We start from the raw sequence: 15120 nt of genomic DNA on the forward strand, positions 1-15120 counted from the left end.
GTGTCAAAAGGCTGCAGTTCGAAAAAAGCCTCCTATTAATTTACGTAAATATAACTTTTTATTTATTTTTATTAAATAAGTTTTTTTTTTAAATGATTTGTTCTCATTTCTCAGTTCGCAGTTCTCACCCACTAACTGAAGATTAGTAAAGGGAAGTGGGTCACAAACAATGATGGGAGCGAAGAAGGCGAGCACAATGTACTGTACCGGTCGTGAGGACTGGAGAGAGAGAGAGAGATCGGGGCATCTCGGGAGTCGGAACACGTACGTAAGTCTTACACGCCAAAATCGATATCGTGGACGCAGCTCTGCCGCTGGCCCGCTTCTGCCACTGGCGTCTCTCTGCTTTTACCGATCCAAACCTCCATCATCCCACTTACGCCACACGTGTGAACAAATCCGATCCAATCAGTGAACGTGCGGGCCCCACGCTTCCAGGAGGAAGATGTCGTACGCGGGCAACTGCCGTTAATGTGCGTTTTTAAGTGAGACTTTCTGGGGACTTGCTCAGCAGCTCCATATCCGAGACGGGAGAGGGAAACCGTAAGGAAGACTACTGGACTGGTAGAGTAGTTATTAAAAAGAGAGAAAGAAAGAAAGAGAGAGAAAGAGAGAGAGAGAGAGAGAAAGAAAGAAAGAAAAGAAAGGAGCAGAAGAGAATACAGGGGAAGAAGAGAACTGTTTTTAGGTGGGAATTGGACCCCATCTTCTCTTGCATTCCACGGTTGCATTAGTTTGTCTCTGTCTTTCTGTCTGACTCTCTCTCTCTCTCTCTCACTATCTTTTGTTCTTATTTGGTAGTCAAAGAGGTGGGAGATCAAGGAGAGTTGCAGACTGAGGAGAGGATATCTCAGTGCTAATTTTGTTTCAAGGATCGATTGTTTGTTTTGATCTTAGTTTATTCAGTGCTTGAGTGAGACAGATGGGAAGCTGCATTTCGAGGCAGGGAGGGTGTATGGGTAGGCGATCCAGTTCTTCGAAGAGGTCTCGTAAGCGGAGAAGAATAATCAAGGGAGTTTCTTCTCTGAAGTCAAGGAAATTGGTCGACAAGGTGACCAACCAACCCGATCGTTCTTACAGTAATCCGGCTTTCCAAGGTTGTAGCTTTTCTTCCCTCTTTCTTACAGTAATCCGGATTTCCAGGAGGTCACCGTTTTTTCCGTTAGTTGGTTTTTTGTCCCGAGACTTCTGTGTTTTGTGTTTGGTTTCACGATTTCTGTGTGGTGTATCATGCTGTTTGAGAGGCTATTACTTGTATCTCGGGTTGAATTGTTGGGAGAGGAAACTTTTTAGTATATTTATTGCGGAAGACCTCCTGCATTACTCCTGAAGTGAATTATTCCTCATTTGGGAGGGTTTAAGTATAATTCTGGAAAGAAAAAACGTGTACTCTGACAATGCGCCTCCTGATGATTTTATCTTATAATAGGGATAATTCTGAGTCCTTTATTTTAGATCCTACTAGATTCAATCTTACTATGTAAGGGGAGTTTTTCCCCAGCAAGCAGAAAAAAACTGGTAATTTCATTAGTCTATGCGTTTGGAATTACGATCTTCTTCTAGAGGGATCTTTCACTTTTAGATGAGAGAGACGAAAGGGGTCAGAAACATATCGTCACTCGCCAGCATCATCATTTGTCTGTTATATAATCTTGATCTTCGTTGTCTTCGAAGTTACTGGAACATTTTGCAGAACCACATTGATCATGGCCATGGTCTGAAGCTTCGTTTTCATTTGGCATTTTGCCAGGATCAATGGGAAAATTTCAGGGAGTTTTGTAAATTTCACTCAGAAATCTGGAAAATATGGGGAAATTGGAAGTTATTAAAAAATTATAATACATGAAATTTATTATAAAACTTAAGGCTGTGTTTGGTTGCAATGCAAATTTATTTGCACTAGTACAAATATATGGGAGTGCAAATGTAAAAAAAATGCAAATTCTTGTTTAACTTTGTCGTGGATTTTACTTTATTCTGCTTCATGTTTTAATTTACTTCATTTGTATTGCAATCAAAATAAGCTAAAATTTGAAACAAAAATAGGTCAGAATTTACGCTCAAATCATTTGCATTGCCATGGTTTTGCATCAGTGCAATTTTATATACATTGCAGCCAAACACAGCCTAACGAAATGTCAATAGATATATACCTATACACTCAAATCCCTGAAAAACAAATAACAATCCACTATATACAACAAACTATAAAAGATTAAAGATCCTAAGCCAGATGTTGGCAGTCTGATATCATGTCTTTATGCTGAATCTGAAAGTGGATTCTTTGTTTATTATGTTATCCTTATACACTTTTCCTTCTTCTTTTATACCTAGCATAAGCAACGTAGCAAGGATACTCCTCTGAAATTTTGTCTGTGGTAGACACTATATCGTGTAGGACCAATTTCTGATACCCAAACATGTATTCTAAAGCAAATGAAGTATCCTGAAACCTGAAGGGACCATGCCAACCATCTCTTATTTGTGTTTGACATGAGGCATGGGGAAACCTTCTTTCTTAGTGGTTCAGTGGTCAGTATTCTAAGAGAACTGGTATGAATTTGGTTCATTTAGTATGCAGGCAGATAAAGTAATTTTTGAAACAAACCTTAGTAACTGCTTGAGTTTTTTAGTGTGAAGAAGTTTAGACACTAGCACACCTTTCCCACCATGCATTTCCTTGGGATGTCATATATAAATGTTACATGAACCTGAAATGACTGTTTTTGCAGAATCCAGGCCTGGATAATTACGCCTTTGACTCTAGAGAATCATGCTGAAAAAGCATATTATGACATCATGAACTACCTATATATTTTTGTTTTAAACCACCTAAATAGTTTTGTTACTGGAATGGGATGTGAGATGAACTCGTATATGTGAAGGTAGATGTCTGGTACACAATTTAGATAGTTCAACCATATGGATATGTGCTCTTTTGTTTCTTGGACAAATGAACTATTTGGAATTCTTACAGAAGGCAGAATCTAGTCAGTGATGCAACATTGGTTAAGTAATCAAAAGAATAACTCATTAGAAAAGTATAGATGAACAGAGAGAGAGGGGGGCATTTTAGTGCAAATAACATCCACAATTTACACCAAAATAGAAAACTAGATACACACACACACACACACACACACAAAGGAATAGATATCCTTCTGTCCCGACTCTAGAGACAGTTTAGAGTACTGATAGCTGATGATTTAAGGAGAAGCTTTCTTTTCAATCCTTTTATTAATATTGTTTTGTAACTCATGTTCTCCCTGCATCTTGTTTCGTCGTTGAACGTTTGAACTCCAAAGTCTTCCCTCACTGGTAAATTTTAATCTGTTGCTGTTGTTAACCTTTTGCATGTTTTTTCTTATTTATGGTCTTGACCTGATTTTTGTTACAATATAGTGGTGTCAGCTGGAAGTACTGAGGAGACATGGTTTGATTCTTTCATGATACTTGAGTCTGACTGTGATGAGGATTTCCATAGTGTTCAGGATGGTATGGATGTGAAGCTAGTTAAGCTTTTATTTGACTTTCTAAATTATTAAAGATTCTGCTTTATTGAGCTATGAACATTTTCCAATCCTACAGATGCTTTGTCTCTAAATGGCTCTGAGTGTGCATCAGCATCAAGTATTTCATCATTAAGAGATGCTAATCATGAAGACTGTAATGGGAATTTTCCTTGTATTCCTCCACGAAGTTCTCTTAGTGAGGCCACTAAAAATGAAAATTCTCGAACATTGCATTCAAATAGTGCTGATTCTCAATTGAAATCTGATGGCCCCATAAATGAAGGAAAGCGTCCTGTGTCTATTGATGAAGTTTCTAGGATCTCTGTGGATGAAATCACTGGGAGGGGGGAAGGAGGAATATTAGACCATTGTGGAATTCTTCCAAATACATGCTTGCCTTGTCTTGCTTCTACCGTCTCAGATGAAAAGAGAAGATCTCTTAGTCCTGGACCACCAAGTACAAGGAGAAAGGCTTCTTTGAAACTTTCCTTCAAATGGAGGGAAGGACATGGCAATCCCACATTATGTGAGTTTCAGAAGATCTGTAACTAATTTTTTACTTATAATTTTATTGCTTGTCAAACATTTACATTTACTTTTATGATCCATTCACATTTTGTAACTATTAATGTTATCATTACACTTGTTTGTAATTTGCAGATCACGATATGATCCATTCACATTTTGCATCAATACTGTCTGTTTTAATGTATAGTCTGCTATGGCAACCTTATAAGATCAAATAGGGGGCATTTCATATCATGCTTTGAAACTTCCATCCATATTCAATAATTTGAAATCAAGCTTAAATCAACTGCTATGACTTTAGTAGCTTGACAATAGAAGCCACCTTTCTTCTTTTTATGTTACAGGGTAACTAATTTCCACCAAGTTTCAGATTAAGATCTGATATGTATAAATATTAATTACATTAATGTTTGGATAAGTGTAAAATAGAAGCTACAAAATGCTAAATACCCAATTTGGCTCTATGGTACAACTTACATGGACTTGAAAGAGAAGATATAAGGATGCATCATGAGTTTCTCTAGGATTGCTTTGACATAATAGCGTTATCTTCATGCTCATATAAAATCAAATTATGGTTTGGAGGGTGGAGTGACGATTGAAACGAGGAATTCTAGGAAGTAACACCAAAATTATAGGCATTAATTACTGCTACAGAAATGGGGGTCCCATTTTAACTAGGTTGACATGCTTTTGCACTGATTGTACCTTATCTGCATTGTAGGCAAAGGTGTTTTGCACCTTCCTTTTCATTCTAGCATCACTTTTACTATATCAGTGTTTCAGACATGATATTTTTTTTTTATTTTTTATTTTTGAGAAAGAGATTGTGTGGATAAGGGATTTCCTGGTGGAAAGAACTTCATAGGCTGCCATTACATAAGCATAGTGTACCATTTTGACTCGTTGTACTTGACTTGCTTTTTAGTAGTCCTTTTACTCTATCGGTGTCCAGGAGTTTATTTAACCCTCTTAACAAATTCTTGAGACTTGGCATACTGTTTCCTCAAGGGATATTGACACACTACTTTTGTTCCATGTTTTCTATGAGTTTCTGCATGAATCATCTTTGTAGTTTCTGGGTCCTAATAAGTAATATATATAAATTGTTGACATCTTGCTTGGAGCTGTATTAGGTTGAAAAAATAAAAACTTATACTGTTCACATTTCTGCCTCAGTATCTTCAAAGATGCTTCTGCAAAGACCAAGAGCTGGTTCCCAAGTTCCATTTTGCCCAATAGATAAGAAAATGTCTGATTGCTGGTCAAATGTTGACCCTAGTACTTTCAAAGTGCGGGGAGAGAACTATTTTAGGTAAGATGTGCCCTTTGTTTTATATTTCTTTGTAACTCTATTTATAATTTCTTGATGGCTTGCAGTCGTGTGAAGACTGCAAGTCTGCACTGTGTTCGAAGAACTTGTTATTTTTTATTTCTATCGTAGTGTCTGAAGCCTGAACACCCCACTATAATATTATTTTGTCTAACTTTTGTGGCAGGGATAAGAAGAAAGAGTTTGCTCCAAATCATGCTGCATATTATCCACTTGGGGTTGATGTCTTCTTATCTCCACGAAAAATTGATCACATTGCTCGGTTTGTGGACCTACCTTCTATAACTGCATCTGGAAAATTGCCTCCTATTCTTGTTGTAAATATTCAGGTATTCTTACTTTTCACTCTTGGTAACTTTACTCATGACCATTATTTCATTTTGGTCTTGTTCAAACTCATTAGAGACATTTAATGAAAAGGCATCTTCCTGAAAAGTAGTAATGCTTCCAACCCTATGACAGTTTTTTTCCCCTCATTTTCCTTGAATTTCTTTCTAATAAAATTTATGTCCAAGTTTAGTTTGAAAAAAATCTTGAAGTGATCATCTTCTAGGAGAATTGGAAATTTTTCATATTTTCCTTTCCTAAGCTGGCAGGTTTATGATAATGACATTATTAAACAAAAGGTATATAATATACAAGAAGAGAAGTTAATGTGATATTAACTTGTTTATATGGTTTCTGCAGGTTCCGTTGTATCCTGCCACTCTCTTTCAAAATGAAACCGATGGAGAAGGGATGAGCTTTGTTTTGTACTTTAGGCTTTCAGAGAATTATTCTAGAGAACTTACACCTCATTTTCAAGAAAATATCAGAGTATGTTAGGCCTATTGCAATTTTATGCTTCCACTCTTTATATCTTTAGAGCTGCTTTAACAATTTGTTGCATATGGTAACAAATTTCAAAATTTGTCATGTTTGTATTAGTGAAGAAAATCCTATGTGCTTCTGCCACTAAGTTTTGAGTGTCAGTTTAGAATTTTAATGTAATATATAGAAATCCTTTGGTTTTATAAGTTGATTCATTTATTTGTGATTTGCTAGTTTTACCCAGTTTTTTTTCTAGTTTATCATCATTTTTTTCTTTCTGTAAACAGAGGTTAATCGATGATGAAGTGGAAAAGATAAAAGGTTTTCCTGTGGATACAATTGTACCTTTCAGGGAAAGGTTAAAGATCTTGGGTCGCATGGTAAATGTAGAGGATCTGCATCTAGGTGCAACTGAGAGAAAGCTTATGCATGCTTACAACGAAAAACCTGTTCTTTCTCGTCCTCAACATGAATTTTACTCGGTAAGTTTATGTTCAATTGATCATATTAGGTTGCTGTCTTTCACACTTTCTTCTAATCATATTGGTAGGAATACTTAAGTTACTATTAAATCTTGGGGTCTGCTAAATTTTCTCCTGGGGGAAGACAATGACAAAGATGACCTGAAATGAGGACAGTTGTTAAACATGTTGATCTAAATATTGATATTATCCTCTGCCTCTTAATGTCTTTATAATGTATTCCCATAATTCAGTCTGTATTATCATTAATGTTTTGTTATCAGCATGTTCATTGCCATCATAGGTTTTCCAAACCTATGATCACTTATTATTGAAGAATTTTAGTCATTTAAAGAGGAAATTTCAGATATGGTCATTCAAAGTGTGTTTATTGTCTAAGATACAATATGTTTTTTCCCCTTTTCTTTTTTCATTGTGTATTTCTATTTGAATGATTTTCATTCATCTGCAAACAACCAAGAAATTTCACTACACTGCACTTAGGTTGGTTTTTACTTCTTATAATTTGGAATCCTAATGCATAGCATAGTTGCCAAGAACTATAACTTATTGTACAGAAGCATACTAGGAAAATACTGGGTATTATCATCATATATTCCTTCTCAGGCATTGGTTATCTGTAATCGCAGGGAGAAAATTATTTTGAGATTGATTTGGATATGCACAGATTCAGTTACATCTCTAGGAAAGGCTTTGAACAATTCCAAGACAGACTGAAGCTCTGCATCTTGGATTTTGGCCTAACAATTCAAGTAAGTTAATTAAGACTGGTGCAACTTTAAAACTCTTCTACAATTAGATTCATCATTTAAGTCTAAATTTTATTGCAAAATTGTGTTGGGGACAGGGAAACAAAGCAGAAGACTTGCCAGAGCAGATCTTATGTTGTGTACGGTTGAATGAGATTAACTACACAAGTTACAACCAACTGGGGTTGGGTCAAGAGCCCCTTTGAGCAGAATAACTACTAAAAGCTTCTTTAATACAGACCGTTCAAGCTGGTTTTTACAGCCTCTTAAGTATACCGATTGCAGTTTTATGATATGCTGAATCTTCTTCAATTTCAACTTACACTTGGGTGGTTGCCGAGCTGTCACTAAACTGGCAGTTCAGTTTTTCGCTGCTGGGAATTTTGGAAGGAGAATGGATTATGGTAACTATTGGGGCCGATGGGATTGCGGCCTTTGTTTATCCATAGAGAAGCTTATGATGCATGAATTCCATGTACAGGTTCTAGAAGGGTGATCTTTACTTGTCATTTTCTATTTTACACGCCATGATAAAAAAAAAAAAAAAATGCGGCGATTAATGTTATGAATCGCCCTTTAACTTCTTTTCTATGTTTTCATACCAGTCTGAATTCACTGGATGAGGCCCCCTTTTAGTGGATAAATCCAGTTATTAAGGAATGAATTTACAATATAGTTCTCATACAAGGATAATTCTGAATCCTGACCCGTGACAGTATAGCCTATAGGAAGTGCCTCAAAATCCTAGCTTTAATTGTTACTAGCGGGTCTGTGCGATGCACGCAATGGGGCATTCCTCTCTGCCCTCGTAGTCTACATCATCCCTGCACTGTCCTTGGTGGTGGGGTGGGTTCGAGGTGAGGCACCCATTCCCTATTGGGGATGAAGAATCTCCAAAATTTTCCAATCCAAGGCAATCACCTAAAAACAATCTAATTCGAGGATATTTTACAAATAGGATTATGGGAATTTGTGGGTATTTTAGGAATTGGATTATGACAATTTATTGGGTATTTTATAAATGGAATTGTAGGATCTTAGAATTATAAGAATATGATGAAAACTTAGAGATATTTTATAAATCAATATTAAATCTATAGATATTTTACTAATTTACCATTGGGTTTGAGGAATTATATGCAAAATTCGTCATTTTCCTATCCTTGATTTGGAGCAAAAATATTTTTCCCGTCCCATCCCGCCTCTGATTTGGGGCAAAAATATTTTCTTCATCCCTTCCTTGTCCCTGAGTTAGAGCAAAAATATTTTCCTCGTCCCCACTCTACTCTTAACCATCCCTATCTAAAATTCAAGAAAACTTGCCCCACTTAGGGTGGGGTAGGAGGGTAGGGCCCTAGTTTTTTAGGGAAAATTTCCATCCTTATAGTTCTAACAATTTTTTATAACTAATTATATAACAATAAAATGCAATAATATTTTATGATAATTTTCAAAAATTATTGAAATTGTTGTTGATTAGCAAAAATTTATAGTAAATTAGTTATTTACAATAACAATAAATGAATGTGAATTAATGTAAATTATTTACTTTTTAAGCCTAAATTATTTACTATTAATCAATGTAATGTAATTATGGTAAATTACATTAGTTTTAATTAAAAGTAAATAATTTGTTGTTAATTAATGTAAAGCTAGGAGTGGTTGAAGTCAACCAAGTGGTCTAGGTCGGTTGGATAGATTTAATAATTTTCCTATATTATTTCATAATTATTTATTAAAATAATAATAATGCACTGTTATTGAAATAAACATGAAACAATTTCTAATAGATTAATTTCCTAATTTTTTAATAATTATTTAGTTGAATAATAATAATGGACTATTTAAATAGTTTTGAAGAATTTTTTCCTAAATTAATTTCCTAATATTTTAATTATTACTTATTTAAAAAGTATGGATTGTTAGTTAAAGAGTTTACCTGAATTATTTGATAATTGTTACCTATAATTATTGATTTGTAGTAAATTACACCAATTAATAATATCTTTTATGAATAAATAATTGTTGTAAATATTTATTAAATTAAAATGATCAATGTAAACTACAGTAAACATTAAAAATGTAAACATTTATTAATTAACCAATGGTTAGTTTTCACTAATGGTTGGTCAATCAAGTTTGAGTGACCAATTCCCTAACTCGACTAAATCAATTTGGCTAGCCAAACAATCTCCAACCAACTGAATTGCCTAGTGGATACTCCTAATTTCAACTAAATTAATAGTCTAATCTCTAATAAATAGCAATAGTTTAATCTCCAATAATTATTGAAAATTTATAGCAAAAATACACATATTGTTGAAAATATATTTATATAAAAAATATAATAAATAACTAATAAAATTGAAAAGCTTTATCACCTCTAAGTTATTTAATCTATTTCCACTATTTCAATAATATTTATTTTGTCATTTATTTATATTTTATATTCTTCTTAAAGTTGCTATAGAATTTTGTTACTTAATCTTTTTTTTTTGTTTTTTAAATAATGTTTAAAATATGATTTAGTATTCAATTTTTTATATTAAAAACATTTAAAATTTATTTAAAATAGTATATAAAACATAAATAAATTTTAATAAATAATATATAAAACATAAATAATACCTTGTCCCACCCCAAACAGGGCAAGTTTTCTTGAATCTTAAATAGGGACAGGGAAGAGATAGTGTGGGGATGGGGAACATATTTTTGCTTCAAATCAAGGACAAGAAATGGACAAGGTTTGCATATAATTCTCCAAGCCCGATGGTAAATTAGTAAAATATCAATAGATTTTAATATTGACTTTTAAAATATCTCTAAATTTTTCTTCATATTCTTTAATCCTAGGATCCCACAATTCCATTTATAAAATACCCCCAAATTGTCATAATCCAATTCCTAAAATACCCAAAATTTCTATAATCCTATTTGTAAAATATCTAAAAATTAGATTATTTTTAGGTGATTGCCTTGGGGTGGGGAAAATTTGGGGAATCCCCATCCCGGACGGGGAATGGGTGCCTCACCTCCAACCCGCCTTGCCACCAAGGATGGGGTAGAATGTCTTGACTATGGGAGCGAGGGATAGGGAAGGGTGCCACATCCCGTGCACTACATGGAGCCCCACTAGTTATAATTACTTTTGTGCTTTTGATAATTTTCTTAAAGTTATAACATAATCTTGTTATTTAATCTATTTTTTGTTTTTCAAATAAAATATAAGATATGATTTAGTTATTAATATTATTTAATTATTTAAATAATACCATTATTTAAAATTTAAAATTTTTAATTTTTTAAATTTAATAATCCATGAAATTATAATTTATACTATTATTACATAATTTCATTATGTTAAATATTTGAAATTTAGTTATGTTAAAATTTTAATTATTTAAATAGTTAATAATATGTAAAATATTTAATGTTTTTTGTTATTTAAATTTTATTTCTTTAAAGTTATTATGTAATTTTAAATATTTTGTTACATAATTATTTAGATATTTTTTAATATATTTTTATATTAATAATAAATTAATTATTTAGCTATTTTTAGTAATAAGTTATTATGTAATAATAAATTACATAATTATTCAGCTACTTTTAATATTTTGTTATTTAAATGATTATTTATTTATTTTTAAATATTATTTAGTTATTAAATTGAATAATTCATAAAATTATAATTTATATTGTTATTACATAATTTCATTATGAATTTCATAAAATATAAAATTATTAATGATATGAATATTATTAAACCTATTACAATTATATATTATTTTGTGTTTTTAATAAATATTTTAAAGTTATTAAAATAATTTCATTATAATATTTAAATAATTGTTAATTGTTTTAATTGAAACTTGCTTTAGATAGATATAGATGAAAAGTGGGGGAGAGGATAAATAGGAATTAAAGATAACTTAGGAGATAAATATGAATTAGGGAGAGATAAAGATAATTTAGGAGAAAGTGGGGGATAGTTAGTTTACTAATAAAAAGGAGATAAGCCAAGCCATGTTAGGTGGCAACTCCTAGTGCTTTTAGATGGAATCTTGCACCCCTCTAGAATTGTTTGGTTTGGGTAAGGGAGGAAGGAGAGTACTTCTGACATGGCAAGCTCTACTTTATTATATATATAGATTGATGAAAGGCTGTCAATTTTTTGTTGTCATATGGAATGTTTTATATACCAAATAATCCGCTTTTAGTTTTTTTTTTTACATCAGAAAAACAGATACAACCGTTCTTTTTTTCTTTTTAATTTATATTACTTTTTATTCATTCTCTTTTTGCTTTCTTTTTCTTTTTAAAAGGACTATAATAGGAGCTAGTCTAATTGTTGAAACATCCAATCGGGCTCCTCTTTTTTAAAATGTTAAAAGAATATTTTAAGCATTACTGGTGACTAATGGTGGACAAGCATCTTTGGTGTGATTTGGTAGGAAAGCCCACAAAGATGTTCATCCCACAAGTCGTTAAGCTGCTACAAGTGAGACCATTGACTTTGTCAAAGACCCAAATAACCTAATCAGTTGGACTAAATATTAATTTTCTGATTTTTTTTTTGTATTTTTATCCATTTCTACTATTAAGAAAGATTTTATTAGATGCATTTATTATTTAATAATTGATAGCATGAATAATTTAACAATGGATATAACATTAGATAGGACGGAGTGGTGAATGGGATTCATGTAACCGACCCCATACCACAAGGGTTAATGCTTGGGTGAGGATGAATACCTAATAGTGGAAATATAAATCTTTTTAAAAGTTTTGTATTTTATCTATTTTTATATTTTACTATTTAATTATTATGATGTTGAGGTTAGCCTATTTTTAGGTTGGTTTTACAATAGTACTGATCTTGAATGGAACAGCCAAAATTTCATAATTTAAAACAGAAACTTTTACGAGGTATGATGCTTTATAATATTCCAAATAGTTTATTAATTTTCTTAAAAGTGATGTAAGAAAATAATTAATTTCATGACCTACCCTAAATCCTTTAACGGAAGACTCTTTGAGTGTGGTCAAGATATTTGGTACTATTGATGTTTCTACTTCAATGATGAGGACAAATTGGTGAGAGATATGTATTGAACATCAAAGATAAGCATCATTTAGAATGATTATTAACATTACTATTGTTGTTTCTACTTGAGATTGTCAATTTGATATTACTAGAAAGTACAAAGTATAAACAGTCTCCCACATACACATTTTATTTTATTTTTTTAAGGTATGCATGTTTTAATCATAAATGTTAAAAGATTCATTGAAGGAAATTAAGGAAACATTTGAGTCCCTTTCTTATAAGATTCCAAAAAAAAGGCGAATTAAGTTTACCAAGCTGGCATTACTATTTATAAAAGAGTTTCTATGCCTAGCTTGTTTTTCCAAGTCATGGGCTGGCATTACTAAGTTCTTGTTTACATGCAAATTTGTAATATTTAAAAAAAAAAAGAAAGAAGTTCATATATATGATCATATAAGGTTTACAGATTCCATTAGTATGCTTGTCTGTTCCTTTCATCTTCATTAAAATCTTCTTGGCGTCCGAAAGTGAAAAACCTATTTTAATACCCATACAAAAAAACTTTCGTAAACCTTTAATCACTGCCTATAACTCAACTGCTACCGGTGATCTTGTCAAGCATGATTGTTCTTCTGCAATGATAAGAGAAGACTTGTGAGAGAACATATGTATACCGGTGGATGCAGTTTGTGTGGTGGCACTCCAAGAACCATCCACTAAGATGATTGGGAGGTCTGTGAGGAGAGCTTCTTGCAAATTCCAATCTGATTGCAAATGTGGTGGATTCGAGATTTTGAGCTCATGTTCTTTATAGCTGCAGTAACTTTCAGCCTTTATCAGAATTTGGAGAGGGTCCGGATTCATTTTATTAAAAATTTAATCATTTATTGCGTCCCATAAACTTCTGAAAGCGATACATATCTTTACAATATAGTTACACTTTAAAACTTTATTCTGCAAATAAGAAATATGCTACCACCACCATTGGATCAGATTTTAACCATAAATGCTTAAAAACAACAATGGTACCCAAATAATTGGTATGGGTATTTCTCCAATTAGTTGCTAAACAGTTGAGGAAGTTAATTCAATTTAATATTGATAACAAGAGTCCATCAGGTACAATAAATATTGATTTCAGCTCGCTCTGCTTTGTTGTCATTGCCAAGTACTTTAGGCTGACTGCCAACGGGTTGGGTTTGGTTCTATATAGGGTGTAACGGTCCCAAACTAATTATTAATTGGGATAAAATCATAGACTCAGAACTAACTTTCTTATTAATCGAGATAATTGGGTCTAATCCAATTAAACTTGATTATACTGACATCTATAATTGTCTATATTATTAATAATTAAAAAATTCATAATAAAATAGTAAGTTGTTAATATATTAATAAATCAGGTGTTTTTAATTAAAATTATTTCATATATTATCTGTCAAATCTATCCTTTTAAACAAAATATATTAAAAATTGCACAAAAAAAAAAAACTAGGAAACGTTCAATTATTAATCAGAACAAAATCATAGAATCAAAACCGATATAATCAATTCGGTAGAACCGACCCATTGACAGCCATATTACACAAGTAGGAATTTTTAAATACAATACCATACAAACAATTAAATTAAAATGGTTCTTAAAACAAATATGTATGAGAGATGATATGTTTTCTGTTCTTTATTTGCCCTTTTCTTATTCCAGCTTCCCTTTAATCTATTTTTTGTTACTTCATTAGAAATTTTTACCTGTTTCCCATTTCATTTCCTCTAGTTTGGAAATGTCATGGACTCGGAGAGGTTGCTTTCCAACAAATTAAAAGCTTGGGAACGTCAGTGGAGAATTTCCTTTTTCTTCTTTTAAATTTTAATTCAACTCATTTTTACTACGGTGCCAAGAGTTAGTCCATCATAATTAGCAAATTGAATTCTGCTCAGTGCTCACCCAAAATCCCCCCATTTTTAAATAGAAATCATGTATTTTTCTCATTATGCCCAAGTATAGTGTAGAATGCAGATACGTTGGGACAATGTGTATCTAAATTCAAATTTATATGCTTATAAATAAAATTAAATATAACAAAAACCTATGCATTAATAGTTATAAAAATGTGTAAGAAATAAACATCTTGCATGTTGACTTGGTTTGTGGGTTTTAATGTACAAATATATCAAATTTAGAATGTATTATTTAAAATTTATTTGTATTAATTTCTACCTAGCGGAGGGGACCTGCTTCATAGGGGTTGGAATGGAATTGTCGATCCATCGATCCGGTCTTTGGCCAAAACCGTTGAATCAGTTAATGATCCATTGATTCAAGTGGTCGAATTATCAACATGTTGACAAATAAAATGGTTTTTGGCTATTTTTTTTATTTTTTTAATCGGAAACCATCTAGGCAACTAGTTCCGTTTTATCCTAATCTTGGTCTCTGGCCAAAAATCGTTGAATTGGTCAACGACCCATTGACCCGGGTGGTCGAACAATTGACCCGTTCAATGATTTTTGGTCGTATTTTTATTTTTTTTTAATTTTTGCTATTAGAATGGGCCATACGTTCGAACCGAACATTCGGACCATCGACTTGAAAACCAATGGCCAGAATGATTCCATTTTTAGGCTGTATGAGTCACCCGCTCGATTGACATAACAC

At 32.5% G+C, this 15120-nt stretch overlaps 1 protein-coding gene across 2 annotated transcripts; it reads left to right on the top strand.

Annotated features, from left to right (window-relative positions):
• Positions 1-475: 475 nt before the first annotated feature.
• Positions 476-8098, top strand: LOC148854091 (uncharacterized). Of its 2 annotated transcripts, XM_088941902.1 has the most exons (10): positions 603-688; positions 802-1097; positions 3403-3495; positions 3589-4038; positions 5220-5355; positions 5540-5702; positions 6061-6189; positions 6471-6665; positions 7295-7417; positions 7513-8098. In XM_088941902.1, exons 2-10 carry the CDS (start codon positions 923-925, stop codon positions 7618-7620), a joined length of 1572 nt encoding a protein of 523 aa, XP_088798028.1. In that variant the 5' UTR covers positions 603-688; positions 802-922; the 3' UTR covers positions 7621-8098. The 2 variants fall into 2 exon arrangements, with proteins under 2 accessions (XP_088798027.1, XP_088798028.1); XM_088941901.1 differs by having other exon boundaries at positions 476-1097.
• The last annotated feature ends 7022 nt before the right edge of the window (positions 8099-15120 follow it).

The sequence above is a fragment of the Nelumbo lutea genome, chromosome 4 (assembly GCF_056320005.1).
Source record: "Nelumbo lutea isolate HS-2025 chromosome 4, American lotus-T2T, whole genome shotgun sequence".
Taxonomy (NCBI): Eukaryota; Viridiplantae; Streptophyta; class Magnoliopsida; order Proteales; family Nelumbonaceae; genus Nelumbo; species Nelumbo lutea.